This window comes from Triticum dicoccoides, chromosome 5A (genome assembly GCF_002162155.2).
Source record: "Triticum dicoccoides isolate Atlit2015 ecotype Zavitan chromosome 5A, WEW_v2.0, whole genome shotgun sequence".
NCBI classification, from domain to species: Eukaryota; Viridiplantae; Streptophyta; class Magnoliopsida; order Poales; family Poaceae; genus Triticum; species Triticum dicoccoides.
The window spans coordinates 274451352-274469022 of record NC_041388.1 but is presented as its reverse complement, the minus strand read 5'-3'; the positions used below and the strand labels follow the sequence as shown (position 1 = coordinate 274469022).

Sequence of the window (17671 nt, the reverse complement as noted above, 5' to 3'; positions counted from 1 at the left end):
ACTCTTCGAGTGTTTGGTTGCGCCTGTTGGCCCAATCTTCGTCCCTACAACTCTCGCAAGCTCATGTTTCGCTCCAAACAGTGCGTCTTCCTAGGCTATAGTGCTCAACACAAAGGTGTAAAGTGCCTCGATGTTTCTACTGGTCGCATTTATATCTCTCGGGACGTTGTCTTTGACGAGACAAAGTTCCCTTTTTCCGACCTACACCCCAATGCCGGAGCCCTACTTCGCAAAGAAATTCTTCTCTTGCCTTCTAGTCTCACCGGCATCACCCAAGGGGAAAATAATTGCAGCGACTCAATGTTGACTAATGCTCATAACCACTTCCATGAGTTTTGTGATGATGCAGATGATGCAAACTCTGAAGAAAATGGTGCAGAAATCGACAAAAACAATGAAGAAAACGCTCCCAACATGCCACATTTTATGTGTCCAGGTTTGGGGAGCAGATCCTCCTCGGGATTGATTCCCCTGCAGGCTGGCAGCGGATCGCCCTCGGAATCTGGGCCGTCCCAGACTGACAGGGCGCGGGATCCCGCCTCGTCTGGCGAGCGGCGCAGCCCCGCCTCCGCGCCTGCCACGTCGCGCCTCGCCACTGGCTCAGGGGCTCCCTCCGGCCCACACCACTCGGACGCCCCCGCGCGGCGCACCGAGAGTTGCTGGGCCCCCGCTGGGCCCCTTCACTACGAGCGCCGCCAGTCGATTGGCGCACAGCCTCGTCACCTGGCGCCAGACGCGGCTCCCGACGTTGATTCGGGCCGGTCTCCTGATGCGGCCCCAGACGCGCGATCCGACGCGGATATGGCCGGGCCCGCCTCATCATTGCTGCATGATGGGCCTGAGCCGGACGTGCTGCTCCACCGTGGATCTTCTGCGCCACGAACCGTTTCGCCCGTACCACCTCCCGCTCCCGATGCCGCAGACGATCCGTCTGCCCTGCGTGATGACGAGGTGGCCGGGGCAGGGGGCGCCATCGGGGGATCTACTGCGCCGGATATATATGTTGCGCCTCCTGTTGCTTCACGCACACGTCTCCAAAAAGGGGTAACTAAACCAGTTAATTACAAGCAAATAACAAAGTTTGGTCTTGCCTGCTCTACAGATGAACCACGCTCTGTTGGTGAGGCACTCAATGATACAAAGTGGAAGAAGGCCATGGAAGAAGAACACCTGGCTCTTCTGAAAAATCACACATGGCATCTGGTTCCTCCAAGGCAAGGTAAAAATTTGATTGATTGTAAGTGGGTTTTCAGAGTTAAACGGAAATCTGATGGAACCATAGATCGCTACAAAGCCAGACTCGTTGCAAAAGGCTTTAAACAACGATATGGTATTGACTATGAGGACACTTTTAGTCCTGTTGTCAAAGCTGCAACTATTCGTCTTGTGCTCTCTATTGCTGTTTCCAGGGGATGGAGCCTTCGACAGTTAGATGTGCAGAATGCGTTTCTCCATGGCGTTCTGGAAGAGGAAGTATATATGAAACAACCTCCTGGGTTTGAGAACAAAAACAAACCGTTTCATGTTTGCAAACTTGATAAAGCTCTATATGGACTGAAGCAAGCTCCCAGGGCCTGGTACTCTAGACTCAGTCAGAAATTACAAGCTCTTGGTTTTATTCCTTCTAAGTCTGACACGTCTCTGTTCATTTACAATAAACTGAAAACATCCATATTTGTTCTCATATATGTTGATGATATTATAGTCACAAGTTCATCTGATGAAGCAATATCCGGGCTGCTGAAGGATTTGAGTGCTGAATTTGCTCTCAAGGACTTGGGAGACTTGCATTTCTTCCTAGGGATTGAGGTAAAGAAACAAGGTGATAGCCTCCATCTCTCTCAAGAAAAGTATGCTTCTGACCTGGTGAGAAGAGTTGGGTTGCAAGGTTGCAAACCTTCACCAACTCCGTTATCTAGCACAGAAAAATTGTCACTTGCAGAAGGAGAACTTTTGAGTCCTGATGATAGCACCAGGTACAGAAGCTTGGTAGGAGCACTTCAGTACCTGACCTTGACACGACCTGATATTTCCTTTGCTGTGAACAAAGTCTGTCAGTTTCTTCATGCACCTACTAAAAATCATTGGACTGCTGCTAAACGTATTGTGAGATATGTGAAAAATACCATGAACCTTGGTCTTACTTTTACCAAGTCCTCATCCACACTGGTCAGTGCTTTCTCTGACTCTGACTGGGCAGGATGTGTAGATGACAGACGCTCCACTGGTGGGTTTGCAGTGTTCTTTAGTCCCAACTTAATATCATGGTGTGCAAAGAAACAAGCTACCGTGTCACGATCAAGCACAGAAGCTGAGTACAAGGCCCTAGCCAATGCCACAGCTGAGATCATTTGGGTTCAGTCCATGTTGAGAGAGCTTGGTGTGAGAAACACTCAAGCCCCATGCTTGTGGTGTGACAATCTTGGTGCTACTTATCTATCTGCTAATCCCGTTTTTCATGCAAGGACTAAACATATTGAAATTGATTTTCATTTTGTTAGAGAACGAGTTGCCAATAAGCAATTGGACATTCGTTTTGTACATTCTCGAGATCAGGTTGCAGATGGATTCACCAAAGCCTTGCCCACAAGAAACTTTGAAGAATTCAAGCGTAATCTCAACTTAACAAGGTTGTGATTAAGGGAGGGTGTTGAACAACACATGTTGCACCGCACCGTTACCCATGTTCAGGTTGCATCGGTGGAGGAGTCCAAGCCAAGATAGACTAGGATCTCTAGTTAGTTATCATATGGTTGTAATCTCCTCTTATCTCTTTATCTCTTTCTCTCCAAGTCACAATGTAATCTGAACATCATTGTACGCTATGCCAGGAGTTGCGCCCTGGCCTATATTAACACGTAGCCGTCGCCCAGGATGGGTACGACGTTCCTCCACACCGTATCCTCATCAACTGTGCACTACTCATCAACAAGATTTTGTTCGCTAATAAACCGCAATGTACTTAGTTGCAAATGGTTAATTGTGTGGACCGCTGCAATGAGTCAACGCAAATGCTTCCTACCTCATTGATGTTGAGGTTTTAGCAACAAAGCTCCAGTAAAGCACTATCTTCAAATGATGCCGTGTGGTCTAGCTTACTTAAAGGCATGATGGTACTGACAGCCATATGCAACTCCCTGAACCAATTCTAGCACTCCCAGGCAAGTTTGGTGGATCATTTAAGTTTGGTCCATCACAAAAGCAGTGATCATTGTATCAAGCTCTGCAACAAATATGACAATCTGTTAAACTTGATGGCGCCATTGCTTCGATTATTTCAATCAAGAAGTTTAAGCTGCCTTTTAGTTTGGTCATTGATCAGTGGCTCTAGTGTTTAAAATCTAAAATCACTGGATGACTGATGTTTGCCATGTGGTCACCATCTGCTTGCTGGTTCCCAACACTACTGCATCATAATTTGCATTCAGCTATTTGAGCTCACCACCACACCAATTAAATCAATCATTTACACCACCTCACTCAATGTTGCTCGCCCAAGATCTTCCACACATGTTGAACCTCACAACTTTGTCGATTGTTCAGGATACAAAACATGCCCGATGATTACGGTACACTCAGTTACGATATAGATTTGCTAGCAGGTAGAAGTTGAAGAAAATGATTCTGGGGCATACAATACATGCACCAACATGTGAAACATCCTTTCAGTTCAAAGGACAAGAAGTGGGGTGCCAGGGAGTTGTTAAATGCCTCCAAATTATCATCATGCTACACCTAAGCATCACACTAGAATATTTGTGGATCTTTTCCACCAAGAAAATCACTTTTTAATGGAAATAGCATGTTCCTTCCATGTCAAGATTGATGCTTTTCTTGTCATTTTGACTTTAAATTGCCTTGAATTGCAAGAAACCAGCTGAAGCAAAAGGGGGTTGGGTGTTTTCCTTTCCTACTGAAGCTATGAACAGTATTTTCACTTGCATTTGTGGTGGTTGGCACATGCCAGCCAATCGCAGCTCTTTGGAAGTGAATCATTTGATGTGCCAGGAATTTGTTTGCTGAAGGGGGCAACCTTTTGCGATTCTTCAACATTCTGAAACATAGATGATTTAGTTACCCAGTCAGAATTACTTTACTGATAAGTAATAATATTTAAGTATAATTCATCGAGCCGAATCCACAGTTCACGACGCGGAGCGTTTAGAACCCATCGATGCCCTTTGTCACTACTTACTATTTTCTGATGTGCATCACATCTACTATGTTCTTTGCTAAGTAGTACAAGCAACAGAGGAAGACCATCTAGATGTACTAGTACATTTCGCCTCACAAATGGCAATGGTCAAGTAACGAATTTGCAGTATCCAAAAATTTGCAGGCACAAACCGAACAACTCCTACCAAACAAAAGACCAATTAACCTAGCAGTAAACACCCACGGTTAACTAGTAAGTTAGTTAGTTAGTTAGCTAGTTATGCTAGAAAAGCATGGATGCAAAGAGAAAGATTCATATTAAATAGTCAAAAAGAAGGGAAAAAGTAAAGGTGTAGAACAGACAACCCTTTGTTGTCATGAGGGGCCTTGGATTCGGAAAGGTTTCTTGCTGGAACAGATTTCTGAATCAAGCCTGACATTGGCTGTAAACAACATGAAACGAAAGCTAAGGATCCTTTTAATCGTTGATTAGTCGCGACGTACTATGTGGGAGTGGGAGTGTGGGACTGGTGGCTCCACTGGGAATCAGCATAATTGGAAGGAAGCTCGGCACAATTTGAGACTGATTAATAATGCAGATGAAAGCAACCTCTAGCTCACAACCGCCTTTGTTTAATCCTACTACTACTTAGCAAAGCAGAGATCGTTATCACAGTCAATATGGCACTCATCGCTAGCTGATCTCGGAAGGGTAGGTCTTATGATGGAGTTGAGTAGGTCTCATCATCCTCTGGGAAAGGCTTAACTTGTGATGGAAGCATCATCACAGGCTTACTAAAGCTAACCGCGCCGACTTAACATTCCACCACATTGATCGGTAGGTAAGCCAAAAGAAAAGTTGGCAAACAAAGAAATTTACTCCTCAGAATCAACGCAGTCATTTGGATCAACCGGTTGTTTGCTTTCCAATTCCAACCAGAGAAACAAGTGGACTGCCTGCCTGCCTGCCAGTGCCCCTATATAAGGGGAGCTGGTCCCTTGCATGAATTGCATTGCACACAAATCAAGTGCTGGTCAGCAGGAGGGAGCAGAGCAGTGTTTGGTCAGGATGTCGAGCTCAGTCTGCTCCCTGTCGCTCCTTGGCCTTGCTGCCGCTCTTCTTCTCTGCTGCTCCCGGCCTGCGATCGCCAAGGAGCAGCGCCACGAGTTCGTGGTGAGTAATGCGCGCGCAGTCGATCTCTTCCCTTGTTGATGCAGATTCACTAATGTCTGGCGGCTCTGAGTTCTGATGGGTGGTGTTGGTGCATATGTGTGTGTATGCAGATCCAGGAGGCGGCGGTGACGAGGCTGTGCAACATGCGGAGCATCGTGACGGCGAACGGGCAGTTCCCGGGGCCGGCGGTGGAGGTGAACGAGGGCGACTCCCTCGTCGTCACCGTCGTCAACAACGCCACCTACAACGTCACCATCCACTGGTACGTACGTCTCATCATATGCTATATGAAAAAGCATGCATGATATTGCATGCTAATGGAGGCAATGGCGTGGTGTGCAGGCACGGCGTGAGGCAGATGCGGACGGGGTGGTCGGACGGGCCGGAGTTCGTGACGCAGTGCCCGATCCGGCCGGGGGGCAGCTACACGTACCGCTTCACGGTGGCCGGGCAGGAGGGCACGCTGTGGTGGCACGCGCACAGCTCCTGGCTCCGGGCCACCGTCTACGGCGCGCTCATCGTCCGCCCGCGCGACCCCGTCCCCTACCCCTTCGACTTCCACGGCGAGCTCGCCCCCATCATGCTCGGTACGTACGTACGCACGCACGCAGATTATTTTCCTCTCCATGTCCATTAATACGTTTTTTTTTTGCGTTGTTGCACTTAACAAATTTTCGCACTATATATTGCAATTGCGTAATACTCCCTTCGTTCCATATGAAACGAAGGGAGTAGCTTTCATTTCACTAGCGCGCGTCGATCGAGTCCTCGGCACAATGATAACATTGCCCTTTACACCGGGACCTAGTGCACAGCATAGCATGGCCGATGCTCGATTCTGCGTTTGACGCGGTGTCGTACAATTGGAGTGTGTCGTATTCTAGTTGACGAGGACTACTATATGCTTCATTTCATTTCTTGGAAGGACCGGCTTAATGCGGACGTTTTTTATGGTAATTTCTTCATGCACACATGGCAAATTCTAGCAAACAAAGGAATTACTGCAAAAAGTTGTTGTGTTCACTTCAAGGAATTGGCATATTCCCGATGACATAAGTTGCCGTAAAAAAACGCATGTTTTATCATGCTCTTCCAGCTGACGTTTGCTGAATAGCATTATGCTTCTTGAAATAGGCAGTGATGCACGTACACAGAAACTAATCATACATAGTACTTGTATATGATTACAAGTAGTAGTAGTAGTGGAATCTTGAAATGACAGAAAGGAATTTAGATGGATCCCGTGCAGTGCATTGCTCCAAAGTAACGAAATTAGGAGGGGCTTTGCTTTTCCCGCGTGTTAACGGCCGTCATCATTCCCATGCATGCATGCTTTGGGTTGGTTGGTTGTTGGCGCCACCTGCTTACCCCAGAGTCAAACCTCCAGGATTGCATGTGCAATTTAGCACCGAAATTCAGTATTATTACGTCGGTCTAAGACGAACGAAAACCATGCATGCATGACCCATGACAAAGAAAAAAAAAGGATAGCTACTACCATGGAGCAAGATCATTGTGCATGTATGCATATATGTGAGATCCTTCTTTACTCATGACATGCACATGCTAGCTAGTAGGAAACATGTGCATATATATCTCACTCTTGGTCTTGGAACCAAATATACTTGCTTCAGCCTTAAGAAATTCAGATACTAGCACCTTTCTAGCTATCTTTCAAAAATATTCGGACAAATCAAAGGAGGATGCATGCATCATCATGAAAATGTTCCATGTCTAGTTGGCGGAGCCTCTTGTACATTATTTCCTCAAAAGGAATTCTAAAGAGAGAAAGCATGCATAAAGACCAGTTTCAACATGTTCTAATGTTCTCTCCAAACGGGTTTCAAAGAAGAAGAAAATCTTTGGAGAAGTACTTTCAATATCTTGTTGCCATGTCATTTATAGTCAACTTAATAGCCAACATGTGATTGCATTCAAAAAGAGCTCCCTGAAAGCGTGAGTCCGTAATTACATAGATTCGCAATAAACGGAGTCTCTAATTGCATAGATAATAATCAAAATGGCTGTCATTTATTTCATGGTTTGGCTGTTTATTTAGGTTGTTGCGTGTGTGGCCGACATGGAACAATAGGCCTAACATGTAGTACAGCATGCCTAAAAAAACATGTGGTACAGCATGCTAGCCAATTAACTTTTCTTTTCCCTTTTAGCATTTTATGTGGAGTAGTACGCCTTCCTCCTATATGAATGAGAGAGATATTTTCTCTATTATTTCCCACTACTATTGTTTAAGAGGAAAAAAAGAAGAGCTAGATAGATACTACTCCCTCCGTTCCTAAATACTTGTCTTTCTAGGCATTTCAACAAGTGACTACATACGGAGCAAAATGAGTGAATTTACATTTTAAAATATGTCTACATACATCTGTATCCGTATGTATGTAGTAGTCATTTGAAATGTAAGACAAATATTTAGGAACGGAGGGAGTAGTACGGTACCATTTTCTGTAACTAATAATCTGGTTGCATGTGCACAGGCGAGTGGTGGGACATGAACCCCATCGACGTCATCCGCACCGCCACGCGCACCGGTGCAGCTCCCAACGTCTCCGACGCCATCACCGTCAACGGCCAACCCGGCGACCTCTACAACTGCTCCTCCCAAGACACGGCCGTGTTCCCGGTCAAGTCCGGCGAGACCAACCTATTGCGCTTCATCAACGCGGCGCTCAACACCGAGCTCTTCGTCTCCCTCGCCGGCCACACCATGACCGTCGTGGGCGCCGACGCCTCCTACCTCAAGCCGTACAACGCCACCGTCATCGTGCTCGGGCCTGGCCAGACCACGGACGTCCTCGTCACTTTCGACCAGCCGCCGGGCCGGTACTACCTCGCCGCCCGCGCCTACGCCAGCGCGCAGGGCGTGCCCTTCGACAACACCACCACCACCGCCATCTTTGACTACGGCGCCGGTGGCACGGCGAGCCCGGCGATGCCGACCCTCCCGGCGTACAATGACACAGCCACGGTGACCACGTTCACGACGAGCCTGCGCAACCTCCACTCGGTGGGCCTCCCCTCGGCGGTCGACGAGGACCTTTTCTTCACCGTCGGCGTCGGCCTCTTCAACTGCTCCAGCGGACAGAACTGCGGCGGCCCCAACAACACGCGGTTCGCGGCGAGCATCAACAACGCCTCCTTTGTGCTCCCCTCCACCGTCTCCATCCTCCAGGCACACTACCAGGGCGATGCCGCCGCCACCGGCGTCTTCACCACCGACTTCCCGGCCAACCCGCCGGTGCAGTTCGACTACACGGCGCAGAATGTGAGCCGCGCGCTCTGGCAGCCCGTGCCAGGCACCAAGGTGTACAAGCTCAAGTACGGCTCCGTGGTGCAGATCGTGCTCCAGGGCACCAACATCTTCGCCGGGGAGAACCACCCTATCCACACCCATGGCTACGACTTCTTCATCCTCGCTGAGGGCTTCGGAAACTTCGAGGCCGCTACCGACACCGCAAAGTTCAACCTCGACGACCCGCCAATGAGGAACACGGTGGGCGTCCCGGTGAATGGGTGGGCTGTCATCCGGTTCGTCGCCGATAACCCTGGGGTGTGGCTGATGCACTGCCATCTGGATGTGCACATCACCTGGGGCCTCGCCATGGCCTTCCTGGTCGAGGATGGGGTAGGAGAGCTGCAGTCCCTTGGGGCACCCCCACCAGACCTGCCAATTTGCTGAAGAAATCAAAGTTTTTTATTTTTGCTCAATTCTACTGATTATTTGGGGCAATGTACCATTCTCACATTTGTTGCTGCATTAGTTATTTACATTCGATTCATTAAGAAATACTTCAATGTAATTCAGATACTTTTCAGTCAGAAAAATGTTATTCAGATACTGTTGAACACTAGAGGAACACTTACTTGCAGCTAGAATTTCCTGCATCATGAGATCCAGTCGTACACTGAAATCAATCTTAGTGCCAAATAAAGTACACAACTATCATTTACCACTGCACTGCATTGAAGTACACAACCAGCAGCCACACAACATTTCTAAAGGAGGAATGGTGTCGGTCTGCAAAAAGATCTACCTGGCTACTACTTGGCTAGCTGTACAATAAGCATTTCTTTCTGATAAAAGAACAGATCATTAGGTGCCACATGCCCACAGGCCACGACTGCATTGAACATAACTCCAGGCTCCACAGACTTGTAGATGGGTCAAGCCACAAATTTCAGGCAGCGAGTGTCATTGTGTATGACTTGGCAGCGGCAAGAACAGAACCGTGTTCCACACCTGGGGCATGTGTAATTTGAAGAATTCCCACAAACAGAGCAGTAATGGCGACGGGATGAAGTGCTCGGTGGACCCACAGCAGCCCTCAGATATGCTGGGACATGAGGTGGCAAGGCCTCCAGATTTGCCTGTAACAGTCCAGGGGTAAAAATCTTTTAAGTACCCTAGTTACCATCAAGAAAGATACTCCCTCCGTCCCATAATATAAGAGCGTTTTTTACACTAGTGTAGTGTCAAAAATGCTCTTATATTATTGGACGGAGGGTGTATATGTCAAGAAAGAAATTTGCATCACAATTTCCTAGTTCCCATCCAACCCTTCTATTCTACTCACCTCTTGTAAAACATCCATGAAAGATCTTACCGCCCTCTTCTCCAAAGCTTTTCCTTGCCTTGTCTTGCGTTTCATGTTCTTTGATTGCTTCTTTTGCATCAAAACTACACAAGGCCAAGTAAGAAACAAAATAAAATTAGCACTTACATCGTATAGTTTTAAAAAAAAATCTTTTCGCATGCACTGTCTCAAAAGCTAGCAGCATATACAACTTTTCAGTATGTTAAAAAATACTCCCTCAGTGTTAATAATACTCCCTCGGTTTCAAAATAAATGAAGTTCTAGGTTTATCCTAACTTCCTAAGTCAAACTCCATTAAGTTTGAGAGAGTCTATATACAACTATATCAACATCTTGAGTACCAAATTTGCTTCATTAGATTCATTGTGAAGTAATTTTCATATTATATATACTTGATATTGTAGATCTTTGCAATTTTTGTCATAGACATGGCCAGACTTAAAAAATAGTTCAATCCTAGAACTTCAATTATTTTAGAATGGAGGGAGTAATTCTACACCGAAATGCTAAATCAGCATGGTGATTGTAATGCTTTACATTCAAACCATGATCTTCAATAGTGAGGCAATCTAACATGGCATGACAGGGGTCAATAATTCAATCCCCATGCATAACTTAGGTTCTTGTTCATATCAAATGCATTAGAGGCACACGACTTCAATAAATAAATAAATAAATAGGAATGTTGTTACAAAGATGGATTTAATGATCTAGTTAATCATTTTCTTTGCGAGAAACAGACACAGAATGTGTTTCCTCTTCTGTAAAATTTGTGTACGTGAATGTGTTATCTCTGATACTAGAAGCAATACCAATACCTGAGGCGCAGGCACAAAACCATTTTGCTATTTACTAGGAGTAGATTGCAAAGTTTGTTTATGTACACACTGCATTGCAAGTTCCTTGAAACTTCAGAAAACCACACAAGAGAATAATTCCCCTGAAAATAATAAAGAAAGGAACGGACCATGGTCCTCCTCATCCGTAGATCCATACTCATCATCATTGAGATCCACCACCTCAACCCCAGCATTATCACTCTCAAGCGCATCAAGACGAGCCAAAGCAGCCTACATGGCATTACAGATATGAAGACACATAATTTAGTGAAACTGACATAAGAGCAGCTAAACTGACAAGACGCACAGTAATTTGCAGGAACGAGTGATCTTAAGTCAACGACAGAACGCCCAAGAAACAAGAAATAGGCGAATCAACAAAGATTGTTTTCTTTAAGGCTTCTCCTAGGGTTGAAGCCGTTTGAAGTCGAAACCACCACATTGATCAGAAGCAGCGAGCTTCCCCTCGGTGGTAAGGCGAAGCCGAATTCAGTAGAGAAATGAATGAGCACCGCTTGCTGATATGGAGGTTCCACGGGTGGAAGTGGAATCCAAGGAGGTAGGAATTGTTACCTGCGCGCGGTTGTCGGAGCTGGAGAGGGCGGAGGCCATGCGCGAGGCCATCCGCCGCGTTCGCGAGCTCGTGCGGCGGAAGGGCCCCGGGTTCTCCTCCTCCCCGTCCATCTTGGGCACCCGGCGCACGGCGACGGCGGACGGCGGTCGGCGGCGGTGGCGCGGGGGAGGAGATGTGGGACTGGCTTGAGGGATCGATTTGGGCCCTGACGTTCCGAGGGAGTTCGTGATCCAGCCCTCCTCAGTCAGGCAGGCGATTCCCTATTTGCCGCTCATTGCAGCAAAATGCCGGCGCAACATGGGCCAGCCCATTTTGCTACAAAGGGTTTATATCGGTTTAGGGAATTTTCTAAAAAAAATCGCTTTAGGGAATGGGAACCTTGTTCCTGCCAGGTTTATGTCGCTTCCATTTTATTTATTTGATCTTACTTGTATTCATGTGTGATTTCAACAATTCTTTTAATTCCAAACCATGTTGTTATTTTTTTTAATTATTTAGATTTAAACATATGTTGCAATTAAGAGGATTATTGTATTGCATGATCTTAAAGCATTAATAAGTTTGATTTATATTGCTGTTTTATTTAAATTATAGTATTGTTCAAAATCATGATTTTGCCTATCTAACTAAAACAGATTTGCGATATGCGAGACCAGGCGGAACATATGCCGTAAACCCGTACCGCAAAAATTTGCAGTACAGGTTTGCGGCATCAATTCTGTCTGAAGTCTCGTGATACCGCAAATCCGTTCTAGGAAGAGCCGCAAACTGGTTTTGCGGGACGGAAATATTCAACATCTGCTAGAGTTGCTCTAAGCAATAGCTGCTATCCTTTGTTCCAGAATATATTTAACATAACACTGTTAAGATCCATGGGATGAACTCCCCACTAGCTAGCAACAGCCTTGGTGGAAGGTAGAGAAAAACCACGAAGTGGATAGCCTTTCAGAATTGGCGACCAGGCCACCGTGACTCGCAGCTTACACGAGCCAACATCAAGCATGTCATGGCTTCTACCAGCCTCCAATGGTGCAAAGGACGTCTCAGCCTCCACCACCTTCTCGCCACCACGAGACAGCACAGCACAGACCACGAGCTGCCCAGACCTTTCAACAGAGACAACACGGCGCGAGAGTTCCATCTTGCCGCCGTCGCCAGCGACGGCCTCTTTCTCGCCTGAATCGAGCAGCATGACTTTCATGTGGGGAACACTGGCAGTACATGCAGTCAACTGGCCGTGGAACCCTTCTGGCCATGACCCCTCGACCACCTCGACTCCGATGGTGGCCTCGGCGCAAGCGACGATGATGCCATATGCCAGCTCCAGTGTGCTGAGCTTACTTGTGTAGCATCTGGTGCCCACAAGCGATTTGGATGGCGATTGATGGATATTGCAGCGGCTGATCAGGAGGCTTAGATCTCTGTCCTCTGAACAGGTAGCGCCCTTAACTTTTAGAATGGCCTCAAAGTACACAGACGGATGCCCCTCATGCACAACAGCACGAGCTGGACCTGTAAGAACCAAATGTTGACCCTGCATGCAATGCAACACCACAACACCATCAAATTAAGTAAATAACAATGCTCCTATGGAACACATCTATTGAAGTAATAAGCAATTAGCCATGGATTATTGATCCGTTCATCAAGTGGAACTTAACTACAATGAGTCGAACTGAAATGGGTGGAAGATGGCCAGAAGAAACTACAGGAAGACAATTTGAGAAGCGCAAATAAATTGGGTTGCGTCGACAAGAATATTTAAACTAGCCATTCAAACTAAAAGTAAACTGAAGCCGAAACTAGGTAAACAGTAAACAGCACAATATTCAAAACATCACAAAATGGTTTATCGATGTGAAGTGCGTACCATGGATGATGTTAGGTGCTGGCAGAGAATAATAGCCTAGGGCTTTAGGGTACGTTTGGTTTACAACCAACGGTGACCCTACCAAAAAATGGGTTGGCCCATAAGATTTGGTCACTGCTTGGATCGGTGCCAAATATTTGGCGTGCCCAGCCAGCCCAGGTAGCTCCCATGTAAATTTTGCCAACTCGCAGGCACGCCAGGGGTGCAGAAAATGCTCACCAAAAAACTGGGAGTGTTGCCCTCGCATGCTTTTTCATTGTGTTCGGTGATTATCCAACACAATTAGTTTGGCAGGTTAAATGGCTGGGAAAATCACGCACGTACGTTGTACTACCAGACCTCTGGATCGATTAATCCAGTGTAGAGGCCGGTAACCAATCCTGCTTAACCGAATAACCCAAAGTACCAAACACTAGCTAGTATTCCCCAAGTTATCCCAGTTTCAACAAAGGACCGTGGATCAAAATACTATACTATGGCGACGACTTTGTCTTAGTTCAGTAAAGGATGTCAGAATTATTTCCACGAACATATGTGATGCGCAGTGTGTACTTTTACACGTCCGTTTTCACTTGGCACATTGTAGTTAATTAAGTGGTTCTTAAGGCTGGTCACAATGGGCAAGAACATAGTCTAGTAACTTACACACTTCCCTAGACTATGTTACTACCTCCACAGTGGGTAGGAACATCTATGTAGTGTCATGCAACAATGTATTTATTAGGTTATAGACTCATTGTTTCTTAAAATGTGTGATGTTCCGGTAACTTAGCTAGTTACCACAAACACCTCTCTCTTCATTAAATATGTGACACATAAGCAAAGTTGTATTGAAGTGTGTGATGTTACTCCTAAGTTCCTCCTCATTATGACCAGCCTAACAGGTGTCCCTTCTTTTTAATTAGAACTTAATTGCAATCACACTAAACACTGATCAATCCTAGTTACCAAAGTGTGCCAAGTTAGTTGGATGTAAACCAAATGGAAGCTTACTGATTTTGCCAAAAAAAATGTTCAGTATAATGGATCTAAACCAAACAAGATCAACTTACCAAAAAATTGGTCATGCCCTAGCAATGGTCATGCAAAAAAATTGGTGCAGCTAATTTGGGCACAAATCAAACACACTCTTAGTAACACAGAAAAATGATAGTTGTTGTGGTTCAGATGTGCAAAACGCATATCTTATGTAGTTACTCAATGCAAACATTTGAGCTGGTTGTGATGGTGAGCCTGGTAATTGACCTCCCCACGATCGAACATATGTTTCTGGTTGGTGGTGCCATCTCCCCACGATTTTCATCATTTACTTAAGGTTTGCAAATTATGTCATATGATGAGTTTACTGTTTCCTATTTCCTATATGGCGCAAGATGCTTTGCCTTGTCTAACTAAAATATAGTATTCATGGCCATTAAATTTGTATAGAGACGTATGTGTGACATGATTAGGCATCTTTCTATATTCCCGTATAACGTGCAGGCATTCAGACATGAAAACACTACTTGCAAGTCATACTTACAATTCATAATACACTGTCAAGGTAAATTGCCAAATTTCAGACAGTAACGCCAGAAACTATCAAACAGAAATGAGAACAACGTTAGTCTCAAACAGATTGAGGGACACAAATGTCTGCTAATGCACTGTGCTATGTAGAAGGCCTATGATTCTTAAGGTCAGGGTCAGGTAAAAAGTGCAAAGACTTTTCCATATGGCTCACTGGATCCCTCTATAACTGAACTACATGCATCTGTCCCCAAGTCTGGATGTGCTTACACTTGATCCACTTCCAGATGGGTCTCGCCAGCCTTAGAATGAGACCCAATCTCATAGATTTTTTACCAAGTTGGCATCCAAAGCATAAATTCAAACTCTTTCACCAACGAATGGAAGACGCAAATACAGTTCATGCAAGAACCAACTTAAGTCAACATACAAAAACAAGGTTGAATGTCATACATGCTTATATGTGATGTGAGTACATGAACATGCTGGTTGCCTGTACGTAGCCTCTTAGAATTTATACATTAGCAATGTTCAATGGATTTTCCTAAACCAAATATCTGTGTGTTGTACTTTCCCGTATTCTTATTCACATGTTTATGTTCTTTGGCAAGCTTTTAGTCTGCTACAAGGTGGTTACTTATATGTGTTCTGTGGTCTGCATTGTGATATTATTAATACTCACTACGATATGTGTTCTGCGGTTAACTTTGTACTTAAGCAGCGACAAGCAAATAATAATATGGATCGGAGGGAGTAGCAAAGATTGCATTAGACATGACAGGAAGGACCAAATATATAACCTGTTGGGTGAGGGTTTGGCAGTTGTCCCTTGAGCGGTTAAAGATAATGTTGCGATTATGATCCAGGTCGTCGCGCATGGCGATCATGCCAAATACATCGAGGGGCCACTGTAAACTGCCAGTTATTTCCGTGACCTTGACTGAGAAGATCTGCATGGTGGTCTGGTGGACAGTGAAACGAGGCATAGGATTGTCCGTGAAACACATGGCGGGGATCGATGCTGCATGTACAGGAGATTCAGATTCAGTAAAAGAACACAATTGGCAGGAACAAATCAACATAATCCAATCTACAATTGTTGTCAGGTTCTAGTAATCCTACAATACAATTGTCAATTATACATCTATATATCTACAGAATGTTGAATCTTGAAACCCAGCTTATGAACTTTGTAGGAACATCAATCGATCGATCAAAATAGATAAAACAAACAAGAAACGAAAGAGAAGTGCTCACTTGTGTGCTCGAAAGAGCCGTACTGTTTGGACCACTTCATGTCCCAGATCTGCCGGTACTTGTTGTAATCCTGTTCAGACTCGTCTTCTTGGTTCGGACCCGGCGGCGCCGGGGGCCTCTCTTCTTTTTCCCTTAGCCTCTCCGCGTGCATCTGCAGGGAGAGCTCGCGCGACAACATCTTCTCACCTCGCCATCTCTTCCTGCAAGAGCGCCGCCCGCTCCTGCTCCGTGATAATATGATGACTCCGCTGCGCTGCTCTGCTGACTAGCCGTTTCCTCTTCTAAGTAAATAACCAGCTTCAGTTCATGCTCCTTGCTGGCATAACCATATTAAGCTGCATTGGATAAACAATCGAAACTCCGTAATTGTTAATAGTAGGGTAGCGAAGTAGCCGGGGTTGCACGCGTCATCAGAATTCTAGTATAAGGAAGCGACGGGAAGGGAAAGGTGATTACAAAATACGGATACGTAAGGGTTGTGTTTATTGACTATCACAGGAAAATGGGAAGAATTTATCACACATGGTATCAGAGCTGATACCTTCACCCAAACCGTAGACGCCGGCGGTGAAGAAGGAGGTGAGGGCGCCTGCTTTGATTAGGCTTACTGTAAGTTTGTTTGAAGCTCCGGAGTCTAGTCTACCAATGGGTGCTATGGTGTGTCCTCCCCTCTAAGGTCTCGCTTGGATAATCGACTCTTACGACCCACACAGGAGAGGGTTTTTCCCAACCGTTCATGCCTCTCGGCTATGAAATAAAAGAGTGGGCTCTTTGAAGCTAGGTATTAAGCACAGGAAGGTATGGGAATATAGCGAGCACTTTCTTAAACCGAGATGTGAGACTACTAAAGAGGCAGGTAAAGTGGGAAGTGGGATTCATGATGCAAGCTTATGAAGAAAAAAAGAGATCTCATTAATGCTTCTAAAAATAGTTATAGCAATCCCTCGCCATCTGAGCCAGAACGAATCCCAGTCAAATCTCTAAATGCTTTTGGCATTCTTTTCCCTCGCATTTCCCTAATTCTTTTATTAATATGGGAATGGGAGCAAATGAGGAGGCATCGAGTCGAAGAAATGAATTGCTCTTTGGCTAGTGGAAATGGGGTTCTTGTCGTCAACGAAGTAACTGCTCTATTTGGAGAGTGGAGCCAGCCTCAAAGCCGCCTTGGTTCTATAGTAATCTCTCAGCGTTTGAGTTGACTAATCCGATGGTACTTGAAGAAGAGTGAAACGACGAGATTTCCTTATAGGAGGAGAAAGGGATTCCTGTTGCTTTTGGGTGGGTCCAATCAAGGTACGAAAAAACTCTTTTCCCACGGCTCACTAATACGATCCTATCTTACCATTCTTCTATCCTTCTTCATCACGGGACAGAAGCATAACGCTGATCTATGGACGAAGGAAGGTATCAGAAAATTCATTATGACCTAGACCTAAACCAGGATGATATTGAACAGAGGAGGAGTTCTTGTTACTACTTCTCGCTGGCACCAAAAGAAGTTTCGCCTGATTCGGACCTTTTGTGGTGGTCTGCCGAGGACAGCACCTAAAAACAACCCTTGTGCCATGGAATATTCCCTTTTACGATTGGAGAACCTGGCTTTGATGACATTCCTGAGGAAGGTATTTCCCCTACTAGGCTCGTTGCTTCGCTTATTAAAGATCAGAGAAGCGAATG

The 17671-nt window shown here is 45.6% G+C and overlaps 3 protein-coding genes across 3 annotated transcripts; 1 reads left to right on the top strand and 2 right to left on the bottom strand.

The window, feature by feature from the left end:
* The first annotated feature begins 5179 nt into the window (after positions 1 to 5179).
* On the top strand, positions 5180 to 9201 carry LOC119300989 (putative laccase-17). Its single transcript, XM_037577892.1, has 4 exons — positions 5180 to 5329; positions 5440 to 5591; positions 5672 to 5916; positions 7828 to 9201. Exons 1-4 carry the CDS (start codon positions 5225 to 5227, stop codon positions 9027 to 9029), a joined length of 1704 nt encoding a protein of 567 aa, XP_037433789.1. The 5' UTR covers positions 5180 to 5224; the 3' UTR covers positions 9030 to 9201.
* A 37-nt stretch (positions 9202 to 9238) lies between these two features.
* On the bottom strand, positions 9239 to 11581 carry LOC119300990 (SWR1 complex subunit 6-like). Its single transcript, XM_037577893.1, has 4 exons — positions 11358 to 11581; positions 10913 to 11015; positions 9925 to 10028; positions 9239 to 9718 (listed from the first exon to the last, which is right to left on the bottom strand). The coding sequence occupies exons 1-4, from the start codon at positions 11466 to 11468 to the stop codon at positions 9515 to 9517; spliced, it is 522 nt and encodes a 173-aa protein (XP_037433790.1). The 5' UTR covers positions 11469 to 11581; the 3' UTR covers positions 9239 to 9514.
* A 403-nt stretch (positions 11582 to 11984) lies between these two features.
* On the bottom strand, positions 11985 to 16220 carry LOC119300988. Its single transcript, XM_037577891.1, has 3 exons — positions 15995 to 16220; positions 15538 to 15758; positions 11985 to 12892 (listed from the first exon to the last, which is right to left on the bottom strand). The coding sequence occupies exons 1-3, from the start codon at positions 16170 to 16172 to the stop codon at positions 12248 to 12250; spliced, it is 1044 nt and encodes a 347-aa protein (XP_037433788.1). The 5' UTR covers positions 16173 to 16220; the 3' UTR covers positions 11985 to 12247.
* Between the last annotated feature and the right edge of the window lie 1451 nt (positions 16221 to 17671).

What these genes read in the sequence shown, in the direction of transcription:
- LOC119300989 (XM_037577892.1), top strand. Translation starts at nt 5,225, where the DNA reads ATGTCGAGCTCAGTCTGCTCCCTGTCGCTCCTTGGCCTTGCTGCCGCT. An exon ending in TACAACGTCACCATCCACTG is followed by an intron (nt 5,592 to 5,671) that starts GTACGTACGTCT and finishes CGTGGTGTGCAG; the next exon opens with GCACGGCGTGAGGCAGATGC. An exon ending in GCTCGCCCCCATCATGCTCG is followed by an intron (nt 5,917 to 7,827) that starts GTACGTACGTAC and finishes GCATGTGCACAG; the next exon opens with GCGAGTGGTGGGACATGAAC.
- LOC119300990 (XM_037577893.1), bottom strand. Translation starts at nt 11,468, where the DNA reads ATGGACGGGGAGGAGGAGAACCCGGGGCCCTTCCGCCGCACGAGCTCG. An exon ending in TACGGATGAGGAGGACCATG is followed by an intron (nt 10,029 to 10,912) that starts GTCCGTTCCTTT and finishes GGCCTTGTGTAG; the next exon opens with TTTTGATGCAAAAGAAGCAA. An exon ending in TCATGGATGTTTTACAAGAG is followed by an intron (nt 9,719 to 9,924) that starts GTGAGTAGAATA and finishes GGACTGTTACAG; the next exon opens with GCAAATCTGGAGGCCTTGCC.
- LOC119300988 (XM_037577891.1), bottom strand. Translation starts at nt 16,172, where the DNA reads ATGTTGTCGCGCGAGCTCTCCCTGCAGATGCACGCGGAGAGGCTAAGG. An exon ending in CGGCTCTTTCGAGCACACAA is followed by an intron (nt 15,759 to 15,994) that starts GTGAGCACTTCT and finishes CTGTACATGCAG; the next exon opens with CATCGATCCCCGCCATGTGT. An exon ending in GCCAAACCCTCACCCAACAG is followed by an intron (nt 12,893 to 15,537) that starts GTTATATATTTG and finishes CATTGCATGCAG; the next exon opens with GGTCAACATTTGGTTCTTAC.